At 40.8% G+C, this 12,868-nt stretch overlaps 2 protein-coding genes across 2 annotated transcripts in view; one reads left to right on the plus strand and one right to left on the minus strand.

Moving 5' to 3' along the window:
* The window catches only part of LOC102019530 (olfactory receptor 2A12-like), a gene marked incomplete in the record, with an annotated part of 130,458 nt that overhangs the window by 42,252 nt on the left and 75,338 nt on the right, over positions 1–12,868 (minus strand). The window contains 1 exon segment of the mRNA XM_005410629.2: positions 11,982–12,057.
* Positions 3,958–4,896, plus strand: LOC102019955 (olfactory receptor 2A12-like). Its single transcript, XM_005410630.1, has one exon. It carries the CDS (start codon positions 3,958–3,960, stop codon positions 4,894–4,896), a length of 939 nt encoding a protein of 312 aa, XP_005410687.1.

Genomic DNA, 12,868 nt, shown 5'->3' on the forward strand with positions numbered 1-12,868 from the left:
GTTTAAGAACCTGAAAGAGTAAATAAAACTGAAAAGTATAATAGATATTGTGAAAGAGAAAGAAACTGTTCAATAGGAAAGAACAACTAGGATGATGGAAAGGAGAAAAGAAAGAAGGAAAGGAACTACACACACACACACACACACACACACACACACACACACACTAAGATAATTGTACTACTGGTTTCTATTGGTTTATTAAAAGGAACAGTTAATGCTTAAATTTTTTCTCATTGACCAATTTTACATGTTTATATCTGGTAACCTGAGCAATTGCTTTAAAGGCAACAATATACAATATAACAACCATTATTCAATTCCTATCATCTTGTTGTTTGAAATTCTGCATCATCTCAAATGTTTTTTAGTCTTTTTAAAATTAAATTTTAAAAAAATCAATCAAAAAAGCTGAGGTCTGACTCACCCTAGAGGCCAGAGATTGGGTGGTCCTCGCTTATCATCCCACCCGTGAAAGCAAAGCACAGTGGAGACACTTTGCAATCAGTCCAACCTAATGAGATCTTAGCTGTCTTAACCTTGAATAAGTCTTTTTTAACCTCTCTGATTTCTCATATTCTTGCCCGTATGATGGAAACAATGCGTTGCACAGTTGTTCACATATAAAATGGAGTGATAAGCGTAGGAAGTGTTTAATAAGTATTGATTATTTTTCTCTTTCTTGGATATATATATATATATATATATATACTAATGCAGGAAATTCCTGAACAGTTTACCTTCCTAATCTTACCTACTCCCTAACTCACACACATCAGATTAAAAAAAAACATCCTGAGAACTAACAGATACCTATACACAATCACTCTATAATAATGCTTGTTATTGAATTAAGATACAATGACCTGGTTAACCCACTCTACATCTTTAAGATTGAGCAATAGATATTTTCTCTTTTTCTTCCAGATTCTCAGAAGAGTACATATTTAGTAAAATCCCCAGAAAACTCATTGTAGCTCTTGAGTCTGAATTCTGTTAGTTGACCACCCCTCTCCTGGATGGTTCCATGTGAGTCTGTCCTTCCATGTGATATGACAGTCATGGCTCCCTGTCCCAGTGTGATTTTTATTGAATCAGGACAGGGATGAATATTGGTTAGAGTGAAAGCCTGTGTGGTTCAGTAAACCTGTTCATAATTTCAGCTCTACAAAGCCCACTTTATGTTCTAAATTTCCACTTTAGTGGTATAAAATGGAGACCACACCACTACAAAGATTTAGGACAATGCAATGTCTGGTCCATAATAACTTGTCAAAAAGTTGCAAGTATGATTATGTTGTAGAGAACCCAGCTCCAATGCATAGCAGGCCCAGAAGTTCTGGGAAGTTATAACCCTTGCCCTAGTCACAGCAACACATCTGTGTGACTACAAATCCCTGGCTCTTCTTCAGCAGTTGTTTCCCCAGAGATTGTTCTTGGGAGCCCTCAGCTGTAGAGCAGGAGGGCAGGGTGATCCCTGTGGTTGTCAGTGGAAGAGTCTGCTGGGGCTGCTGTCTGGCAGAAGAGATGTTGGGTGGAAACACGGATCCAGCTTGGGATTTATGAGCAGGATCTAGACAAGAGGAGAGGAGAAGACTCACACAGCCCTGCATGACCTTCTGAAGAAAGGTGAGGGGAAGAAGGGGCTAGTAAATCATAGTGATGACTGCAGATTTGGAGAATAGCATAGGGTTGAAGATGGGTTGGTGGAGAGGCAGAGTATCAGGGAATGGTGTGGTTTAGAGAACTTCTCTTTGATGTCAGAAGGAACCAGTATTGTCTTAGTTCAGCAAAAAAAAAAAAGAGGATTTTATGAAGGGCAGAGTTACAGCCACCTAGCTGCTTTGAAGAAGGGTGAGCCTCCTATCTCTGGGGGCATGTGAATAGCACTGGAACAATGTTCAACAGCAAAGTACAGAGAAGATAGTTTCCCTACTAAATTTCCCCATTTCCCTGTATTTTCAAGCTAGCGCCAAAGTTGAGTAAGTCTCTGAAGTTGTTCAGAGTGGATCCGTGGGGTCACTGAAGGTTTAGTGAGGTGACTGCAATCCAGAGCTGATGAGAGCAAGGCCCAAGGTCTGCTGGCTCTAAACATCTGCCCACCTACATCCATCCCAGAATACATCCTCCCATGTTCAGGGCTCTGTGAGGGACTGCAACTGCCTTTTCAGCTTGCAAGTTTGGGGCAAGACCAAGTTGGGGGCTGAGGCTGCTCCTTTCTCCGAAGGCAGCTTGTGTTTGTGATGCTGAAAGAGGCTTCGAGTTTCAAGCATATTCCCCATCCAAACCGAGGGTACAGTGTTCCGACATCTTTGGGCTGTGTCTTCATAGGAAGAATGCACATTTCAATACACATATTTTTATTCTTATTCCCCATAAGGAATAGGACAGATTGGAGGGCCTGAGGGAACTAAGGCCTAGAGCAGTGAGCTAGCAGCTAAAGTCACACAGCATAAAGCCAGAGGCAGGATTCAGGCAGAACAAGCTGTCTCTAATATCACTTTCCACCCTACCGTGTGGTTTTTCTTCCTTGAAGCCCACCTGGCCCAAGCACCATTATCCTTTGGGCAGATGGAGGAGCTGAGACCAACCTAGAGAGACAGCTTGACTTGGAAAAGTTCTTCAGTGACAAACAGGGATTTAATAAAAACAGTTGTCTTCTAGCTACTTGGTAGCTGTAGGGTAAGATTTGTGAAGGTCCTGTAACAGTGCTTAGCATATAGGAAGTCTAAATTGTGTGCACTGCTGCTGGCCAAAGGCAAGAAACCATTTAATGTATCCAATGCAGAAATAAGGTTCTTATGAAGACACAGTCAAGGCATTTTGAAACAGAACAAGCAGACTGGGAAACAGGGAGGAAGAGGCAGATTGGTGCCAGGAGAAGAAGCATCAAGTCGGCTTCACTACTCAGTTACCAACCATGCAGACGACGTCTCTATGTCCTTTCCCTGTCTGGAGAAACTGAAGCTCAGGGAGTTAAGCTCAAACAGAGCTAAGAGTCAGCAAGAAGGTAAAGACGGGGGTGCTGGCTTTGTAAGGGAGAAAAGAGGGTAAACATCTAGAGGGGAGTAACAGCTGTGGACATCAAGAAGGATGAAGTGGATTCTCAGGATTTTTGCTTCTTTAGCTTGGATCTGAATCTCAATTTGTATACAGAGACCCATTCAGAAAATGCAAGTAACATTTATTGAGCTTTTACCACATTTTAGGCCTTCTGTATGATGATTTGCATTTTTAAGTATCATCCAACTGTTGTAATAAACCAAAACAAGAAGACATTCTCGTTTTCTACTCCTCAGGGCTCTCTTTAGGGTCTGAGGAAAGGGAAAATGGCTTATTCAAGGTCATTCGCTCAGTCAGTTACATAGGTGGGGTTGAGAAATCAGTATTCCTTCTAGTACAGTGTGGCCAGATGTGGAGTGAGTGGGTGTACAGAGAGCCGTTCTTCCTATGGCAGACTGAGGGCAAAATTAAGTAGAAAAAGAAATCAATGTATTAAAAAAGACCAAGTTGCTTTTGTCTGTTTCAGATTTTGGAAATTTGCCAACTCACCTTGGCTCTGTATCTCAATATTTATCTCTAAATACCTGGCTGATGAAGGAAATTTAGGGTCCTTATTGAGGAGAAGAGGATGCTAAGGTAAACTAGGGATCAATCTGGCTAATATTTTCATTTTATAGTGAAAAAAACCAGAAGTGAGAGGGAGAACTACTGTAGTTTAGAGGTACAACTGGTACTGGATGTGATTCTGTCCTCTTTAAACCTTTCTGGGCCTCGTGATAGAGGACAAGAGCAGGTAAAATAAAGTCTGTCTTGTTGGGAGGACATCATGATGTTTCATCAGATTTGGACACTGACCACTACCTTACCCCCTCAGTAAACCTCACCTCTAGTGTGTACATCCACTGATGACCTGCCTGAATCATCATCTTTCCTTTTCCTTGGTAGGTAGAACCAATGAACATGCCAAATCAGTCATTTGTGACTGAGTTCATCCTTCTGGGATTCTCCCTGGGCCCCAAGACTGCACCTCTGCTCTTCTCGGCCTTTCTGATGATCTACCTGTTGATTATTCTGGGTAACGGCTTGATCACCATCCTCATCTGCCTGGACTCACGTCTCCACACCCCCATGTACTTTTTTATTGGCATCCTTTCTGTGTTGGACATGGGCTATACCACCACAACTGTGCCTCAGATGCTGGTACATCTGGCCAGCCAGAAGAAGACAGTCTCTTTTTCCAGCTGTGTAGCCCAAATGTACATTTTCTTGGTGCTAGGTGTCACTGAGTCCTGGCTCTTTGCCATCATGTCTGTAGACAGGTATGTGGCCATTTGTCATCCACTCAGGTACAAAGTCATCATGTGCCCATGGCTATGTAGGATAATGGCCATTTTCTGTGGACTCTGGGGTACCATCTCTGCTCTTGTCTACACTATCTTTGCCATGCGTCTGCCCTACTGTGGTCCCAACAAGATCAACCACTTCTTCTGTGAAGTCCCTGCAGTCTTAAAACTGGCCTGTGCAGACACCTCAGTCAATGACCGAGTAGACTTCATCCTTGGTTTCAGTGTCATACTGATTCCTCTGTCCCTTATCTTTGTCATTTATGTCAACATCTTCATTGCCATCTTGAAGATCCGTTCAGCTCAGGGTCAGCTGAAGGCTTTCTCCACCTGTGTGTCCCACATCGCTGTGGTCACCATGTTCAGTGTGCCAGCCATGGTCATGTACATGAAGCCTGGCTCTAAAGCCACCCCTGAAGAGGACAAGAAGCTGGCCTTATTCTACAATGTTATCGCTGCTTTCTTCAATCCCATCATCTACAGCCTCCGGAACAGGGATGTGAAGAAGGCTTTCCTCAAGGTTACAGGCTGGAGAAGGGTCCCAGAATGAGTCCCTGACAGCACCAAGCAATGAAACTCAGGATATGCAGCCTTTGCTCAGACTCACGGTGCACAGCTTATAAACTCGTTCGCATGACTCACCAGCACCAGAGCACACTCCGCTTCAGCTCCTCCTCTTGACTCCACACTGGTCCTTTACAGACTGTCTGCACTGGGCTGAGAATAAAACACTGAAATCTGTCTAGGCACATCAGTCCTTTAGTTTGCTTTTGTTCTAGGGTCTTGGTGTTTAACAAAAGGGGATGTCTGAGTCATTAATATATTTTTTTCTTATGAAATAAGCAGAATGGTATATGCAATGGGGCTGATTCTCAGGATTCAGTGCCCTCTGGAAACTGTACAGATGGTACTAGGAGAGGGGCCTACAAGGACAAGAGGATATTCTTGGCAGATTCCTGGCTCAAGAGGAGAAATGAGTTTCAGAAGTACAGGCTGGAGACAAGAGGCGATGGCTGGAGGCCAGGTTCAATCTGACCCCACTGCGCTTCCCAGACTGATCTCAGGTCACCCGGATCTTCGACTTTACCTAAACTTCTCCATTGTCTTGAGTGTCTTTTCAACATCAAGCCTTCCTCATACGTTGTTCTGTCTCTGACTTGTAACTCTACCCTGCTCCATTTTACCCCAAACAGCTGTTTATTCTGGTTTATCCACCAGGTCATGGCTTACACCACACTTTCTCAAAGAGAATTTTCCTTAGATCACAAAGAGTTGAGAATGAGTTGGCTTTCAAGGCATCCCCTACTTCCCTCTCATAAGACTAAAGGCACATGGCTCAATATGTTTGTTCTCAGCTAAGTTAGATAAGTTCCAAAGGCAAAGACTATTACAAGCTGTTATCTTATGCTCAGGACCCAGCACTATGTTTCCCATAAACTGCCCTTCAACCAAAAATGTAGGTGAAGGAAAAGACATCCCACAAGTCAGGAAGAGAAGGAAGACAGTACCGGTGAGCGACAGGGTGATGAATTAGGAGCAGCAAAATGTAAGAAAAGAGCACTTTAAAAGTGAGGTAGGGGAGCAAAGGAGTCGATATCATGGCTTAGGCATAATTATATGGACAACGTGTTAGCTTTTGTTGTTGATATTCATGTATTGATGCCTCAGAATAATGCATTTGCACCTATCAAATTCACACAGTTAGAAAATAGTGCTATTCAATGCAGGTAAGCTTGCAGAGAGCCTGATGCCCACATTCACTACTAAAAACTTTAGATTCTACATAGTAGAATAGTGCCCTCGATATAATAGGCATGCAACATGTTTGTTAAGTAAATAGTTATTAGTCATTATAACTGTTTACTAGGTATTCATATGTCATATACAGTTTTAAGATTGTTAAGTATATTAATTTACTTAATAAAATATCAACCAATAGAAAGCATGTAAAATCATGTATCATGAAACTTTACAGTATTCATATACTTGAGTCTCAAAATTTCAACTAACACTCACTCCTAAGGAAAAAATCAGAAATGCAAATCAACTTTTATATAAGCTAGTCATCAAAGAATTGTTGGCAATACATATAAATATTATTTATCAACCTTATGAAAAACAGTGCCACAAATTTTATGTATCATATTTGAAAATAGTATTAAATATCACTGAGACATATGACAGGATTCCATAGGAAAAAAAATATATAAACTTCTGTATACAATTGTTCTAAGTTTTATAAAACATGCACCCATTCATTTTTTAAATCCTGAAATATCAGAGCCCTAACTAAAAAATGGGCCACGGCTTTGTAACAGAGGGAAAACTGCAAATACAAAGTAAAAAGAAGTACAGGAAAAGCAACTGATAACACACTACAACACAGAAAAACCTTTTTTGTTTGTTTGTTTGTTTTTTGGCTTTTCTCCGGTACCGGGAACCGAACTCACGACCTTGCGCTTGCCAGGCAGGCGCTTTGCCGCTGAGCTAAATCCCCAGCCCCTAACACAGAAAAACCTTAAAAACATGCTAAAAGATAGAAACCACGTGCAAAAGACTAGATATTCTATGTCTTTGTTTATATGAAGTAACTAGAAAGGGCAAACCATGGAAACAACAAAACAGTGGTTTTCTAGGACCAGGAGCGAGAACATAGATTACCTGTAAATGAGCATGAGGAAACTTTCTAGGGTAAGGAAAGTGGGTAAGGAATGTTTTAAAAGTGGGTTGTGGTGTTTGTTACACACTTACATTGGCTGAATTTTGTAGTATGTAAATTATCCCTCAAAGGTTGTTTTTTTTTTTTTTTTTTAATTCAGCCTCTTCAGGGGGAAAGGAAAAGTAATATCATTTGCTTTCCACTTGGTAAATACTACTACTACTGCTACTGCTACTACTACCAGTATCCCAGAAAAAGTGTGAAAGATAAACACTCAGACCCAAATAGTTGGTATAAAAGTAGGTGCAGACTTTCTGAAGGTAATTTGGAGATATTGCCTCCAAAACTTCAAAATGCTCATATATTTCACTCACTCCAGGGGTAAATCTAATGAAATAATTGGACAAATATGTTCACACAGAGAGATGTTTATCTCTTTACTGTTTGTTTTTTTTTATTTTAAAAATAAAAGGAGGAAAACATTAACAGACAGTCGACATTTTACAAAATAGCAAAGGAACAGTACAGACAGTACGGAGTTACAAACAAAGTGGTAGGGAATTAACAATGCTTCTTGTATTACATATTGATATCTTCAAAGTGGTTTCTCATGAAAACAGATATAGACATACAAAGCTGATCAACCAAGGACTCATTGACAGTTTCTTTCAAAGAAATACAAGACAGTAGAACAGCCATGTTAACTATCCTGCATATACATACATACAAACTTTCTCCTTCTTTGCCTTCTCTTTTCCCATATCCCAGTTATCCTTTACCTTTGAGTGCTTTCCCAACAATTTACAATGTCTATCATATCTCCTAGTTTAAATTAATTCTTTCAGGCTTTACACTAGAGAAACAATGCAATGTTTGCACATGTATGTTTGATTTATTTCACTTATGATTATGGTCTCTAGTTGTGACCATTTACCTATAAAAGCCTCAAGTTTATCTTTCTTTACAGCTGAGTAATATTCCATTATATAAAAGTACCACAATTTTCTGATCCAATCCTCAGTGGATGGACATTTGGGTTGCTTCCACATTTTAGCAATTACAAATTGTGCTGCTAGGAACATAGGTGCACATACATCACTGTGATATGATGTTTTTAGATCTTCTCTTTACTGTTTGTAATAGAATTAGGAACAACCTAAATGTTCAATAATAGAAAATAAATTATGAAGTATCCAGCTCAGAGAATACTGTAGAGTTGTTTAAAATGATGTTGATGTATATAGGTAACAAATGTCAAAAAGATGCTTCTAAGTGAGATTACAATTAAATATGCATGGAATTTAAAACATTTGTTTACACATATGCGTGGAGAAGGACTAGAAATGTAACAAATACAGTCACCAGTTACCTCTGGGCACAGCTTTTTAAATTGTCTTTTCTTTATATATCTAAATTTCTAAAGTAAAATGTTTCATGTTTTCTGGGGAATCAATTAAAGTTTTTCTTAAAAACTAAAACAAGAAAAATCCTGAAATAAATAAAACTATATATTATTGGGTAGTAAGATAAAAAATGATTTTTATTCTTGATTAGACTTTCCCCCAACAGTTTTACAATCATCACACTTTGGCTTTAAAGCAAAAGAAATGAAAATTAATTGAACGGCAAAGTTAGCTATGAAGTTAACCTCATTCATTCATTCCCCACTCAATGGCCAGCCTAATGCTCAGTTCTGTGGTGTAAGTTTTAATCCAGGGTCAGAGAGACAAGCACCAAGACAAGGATGCTACCAAGTACCACGTGTACTGCAGGATGTACTGCATGTTCAAAGGTGTGACACAGTGATAAGGGAGTAGGGCGGGTACCACAGAGGAGCCAAATTTCTGTTAAGTGTTGGAACATGAGTAGAAGTCTAATAATTTTAGAACAGGACAGGGGAGTGGTGGCAGGGGATATTTCAGACATGGGATGCCGAAAGTGTAGAAAAAGAAAAGATGGAAAAGATGCAGAATAGAGGGGACAGCCCTCACAGGAGGGAGGAGATGTGGTAGGTAGACCCTGGCACGCTGGGCTGCAGAACTCTGGGTTTACCCCTTCCAGACAAACATTTTCTAGATCTCTGGTCTTACATGTCTGTGATGTAAACATTTCTGGCCTAAATAGGCTCAAAATTACATGCTTCTCAAGGTATAATAGAATATTAAAGACTTTGTGAGGCTCAATAATAATAAGTAAATAAATGGATAATTAAAAACAAGGAAAGTATCTATTCTATTTAACATAGTATGTACAAAATTTGTTTGCTAACAAGATCCTTTCCTTTTATAATGTTTATTAATACAGAAACTAATGTTTTCACAAAAATGTACTTTGAGAAACACTGTGATACACAACATATATGGATTTGAAAGGAGAAAGAAAATAAAACCTTTTCCTCATTATAAACATAATTACATACTAATTTTAGAAAAATGGAAAATATAGAAAAATATGAAGAGTCTAAAGTAGGAGTTCAATATCACCCTTAAGGCACTGAACTATTTTACTCTGTTCACTGTTTTTGTCACATATTCTGTCAGATAGCCTCTCACGTGACCTACATGTCTCTTACACATATGTTTTCCTTTTCTTTTTTTTTACACATATATTTTCAACACCTTTATTTCACTCTGCTTCAGAGTTCTTTTGACTTGATTTCTAGTTTAGTAATTTCTCTATTCAGTAATTTCTAATCTACCATTAAAATTAGTACTGACTCTTAATGTCAGTTATTTATTTTTAGTTCTCAAATTTCAACTTTATTCTTTTTTAGGTTTAGCTAAAATTCTCCATCTTATTTTTTAATCACAGTTACTTAAAAGTCTATGCCCAATACCTCCAATATGTGGGTTTCCTAGAGGTACTTTTTTCTCTTTTTTTCTTGTAATTTTTAGTACATCTTAATCTTTTATTTGCCTGACATTTTTTTTATTAAATTCTATCCAGTATATTAAAAATTGTAAAATAATTTAAGGCTCTGGATGATGCTATCTTCCTGCATAGAGGATTTACTTTTGCTTCTGGCCAGCAGTTTGGCAAGTGGGAAATTACCTTAAACCAATCCAGGATTGGGCTGACTGGCTGCTGAGCCTCATTCTTTGTATTTATTGGTGCATTTCTGATTCAGTTACTCTGGGGTTGCTATGGTTTGTGTCTGGGTGTCCCCCAAAAGCCTCATGTGGCCATGGGGCAGGCTTTTAGAGTTTGATTATGGGTGTGAGAGCTACACCCGCCCTGGGGTGGATAGTTTGCATATGTAAGGGAGAGGAAGAGGGTGCTTCTGGCTATTTCCTCCCTTGTGTGTGTGTGTGTGTGTGTGTGTGTGTGTGTGTGTGTGTGTGTGTGTGTGTGTGTGTGTGTGTGTGCTTGCTGCTTTGGCTGTGTTCTGCCACCCTGAGTTATAGCTCTCTGCCATGTGCCAGTCTGCCTTGTAATCTACCAAGTATGGACTGAAACCTCCACAAACTGTAAGCGAAATAAACCTTTCCTTCCTTAATTTTGGGTGTCAGGTATTGTGTCCCAGCAATGAGAGAAAAGTAACCAAGACAGAGGTCTCACTCTCAGAGTCTGAGATAGCTTCCAAGGCCCTTCTCCTTAGCACACCTCAAGTCCAGTTTCACCCTCCAACCCCCACCCCCGCCCCCTCGGCCTCTCTGTCTTGTACTGTGTGGCCTACAGTCTGCTTTTTGGTTTTGTTTTGTATTCTAGTTTTGGGGTTATTGTTCTTATTTTTAGACAACATCATGAGCATTTCCCCCTGGCATGAATATCTCTTTGAAAACAAAAAGGATTGCATAGAACGGATGGCCAAGCATCTTCTCCCTATGTTTTTCTGTTTCAAGTAAGAGTATAATGATCATCTATGTGCCCAATCACTAGCTGAGTTGTAGGATTTTTTTCTCAGATAGATCTTTAGAAGGAGAACATTTTCATTATCTCAGTCACTACAACCAAATTCCTCCTATAGAGGAATAGAAATCAAAAGTAACCCATTCTCTTTACAAGGATCACTATGAAACACATCAGGAATGGAAGAACCAGTTAACAGACCATCTTAACAGCCCAAACATGAGACAATGATAACCAGGAAGGGCAGTTTTGGTGGGGAGCTGGAGAGGAACAAGCAGGCGTGAGAGACAAGCCAGAGACAGAGAAGCTAGAAAAAGCTGCATTGAACTCAGCAGGAGATGGTTTTCCTTTTTCTCAATGCTCCTGGGAATCTCTATATCAGGTTTTGTTAGTTTAGTGGAGAATTTAACAAAGCTTGACCATCTCCCTAGAGAGGCTTCACCAAGGGCACCAAGAGCAACCTGGAAGCCTCAGGAAGGGAAATGGGGCTACTGGCATCCTAGGCATGATGAGCTGCCACTGCAGTGTGCTGGTAAATGTGGCCACAATCCTCAGTAGCCATCCTTCCATGAGGCCCTATTCCTCTGCGAGTAATGGTTATGACAGGAATGAAACCTTATGAGGCGTGGTGGCACACTCCTATAATACTAGCACTCAGGAGGCTGAGGCAGGAGGATCACTGTAAGTTTGAGACCAGCCTGGGCTACAGCTTGAACTCAAGGCCAGCCTGAACTGCATAGCAAGACCCTTCCTCAAAAAGACAAAAAGAAAAGAAAGGAAGAAAAAGGGAATAAAAGCTCACTAGCTGGGCATGGTGGTTCAAGCCTGTAATCCAGGCACTCTTGGAGGCTCAGGCAGGAGAGCTCATGTTTGAGCCCAGTCTGGTCAATTTAATAAGACCCTGTCTAAATAATAATAATGATGATGATAACTCACATGTATGGCACCCCTGTTATGTGCTGTGTCCTGTGCTAAGAGCTTTACATCAGTTAACTCAGTACTCCTGACCCCACTGCTCTCCGGTGCTGCTCCACAGGTTTGGGATTCCTATTGAATTAGCCCACAGGCTTGGGGTTGCTTACTGTGTTGAGACAGAAAGATAGCTGAATAGAAACCCCAGCACTCACCTTATTCTCCATCTCCACCTGCTCCTCCACACGAAGAGTCAAAGTAGCCAGTGCATAGCAACATGCTGAGGACAGTGACTGCAGGAGAAAACTAGAATTCAGTAGGAGAAGAGTAGAAATTTATAAAGCCCATAGACCTTGGAGAGCAGCATAGGAGGGAAAAGAAAGCAGCCCAAAACCTGCCATCCCAGCTCCACAGAAGGGAGAGCGGTTTCCCCTCCACAGGGTGAAAGAGAGGAAAAGGTCCCAGCACACTCTGTCAGAGCAGTTCTGGTGATCGTAGCTGTTGTAAAATTTCACAAGTTCCACAGCCTTACAACTTACACAAAAGAAACCTGAACTCTGCCCAAGCTTTAGAAAATGAATTCATCTCTTAGAGAACCCCTACAGTGCTGTAGACAGGAGGCATCATGAGAAGGGATCTGTTATCTGAATTTAGACCACTCTGTAGGTCAGAAAGCCCTACATGTTCCCATCCCTGGGATTCACAGACATCCCGCTGCACTGGGTTAGTGGGCGGCTGCCTCACCACGCACACTCAGCTCAGTAGAGTAAGTGACACAAACCTGCAAAGCTGGCTACACAGAGGGAAGAGAGGGCTGCCCTGAATAAACAGGGTTGGAAATCCTGACTGAGACAGGAAACCTGGCCAGACTTGTACGGACATGGACTAATATGCAATGACCCTGTGGTTCCCTCCAATCCTCTCCCAGCATGTTGCTGGGTACCTACCACTAACAAGTAAGGAAAAAAGTACCTCCACTAGGATCTCGCCCAGAAAGGCAGACTGTGGAGGTCTCAAGCAATATCATGGCGCTGACTGTTGAGAGCACAGCCTGCTGCCTATAACATGGCAGGGAAAGAACTCCCTGGTACTATAGAGTTCT

This window comes from Chinchilla lanigera, unplaced genomic scaffold (assembly GCF_000276665.1).
Source record: "Chinchilla lanigera isolate Chin_1 unplaced genomic scaffold, ChiLan1.0 scaffold00136, whole genome shotgun sequence".
In the NCBI taxonomy this organism is placed as follows: Eukaryota; Metazoa; Chordata; class Mammalia; order Rodentia; family Chinchillidae; genus Chinchilla; species Chinchilla lanigera.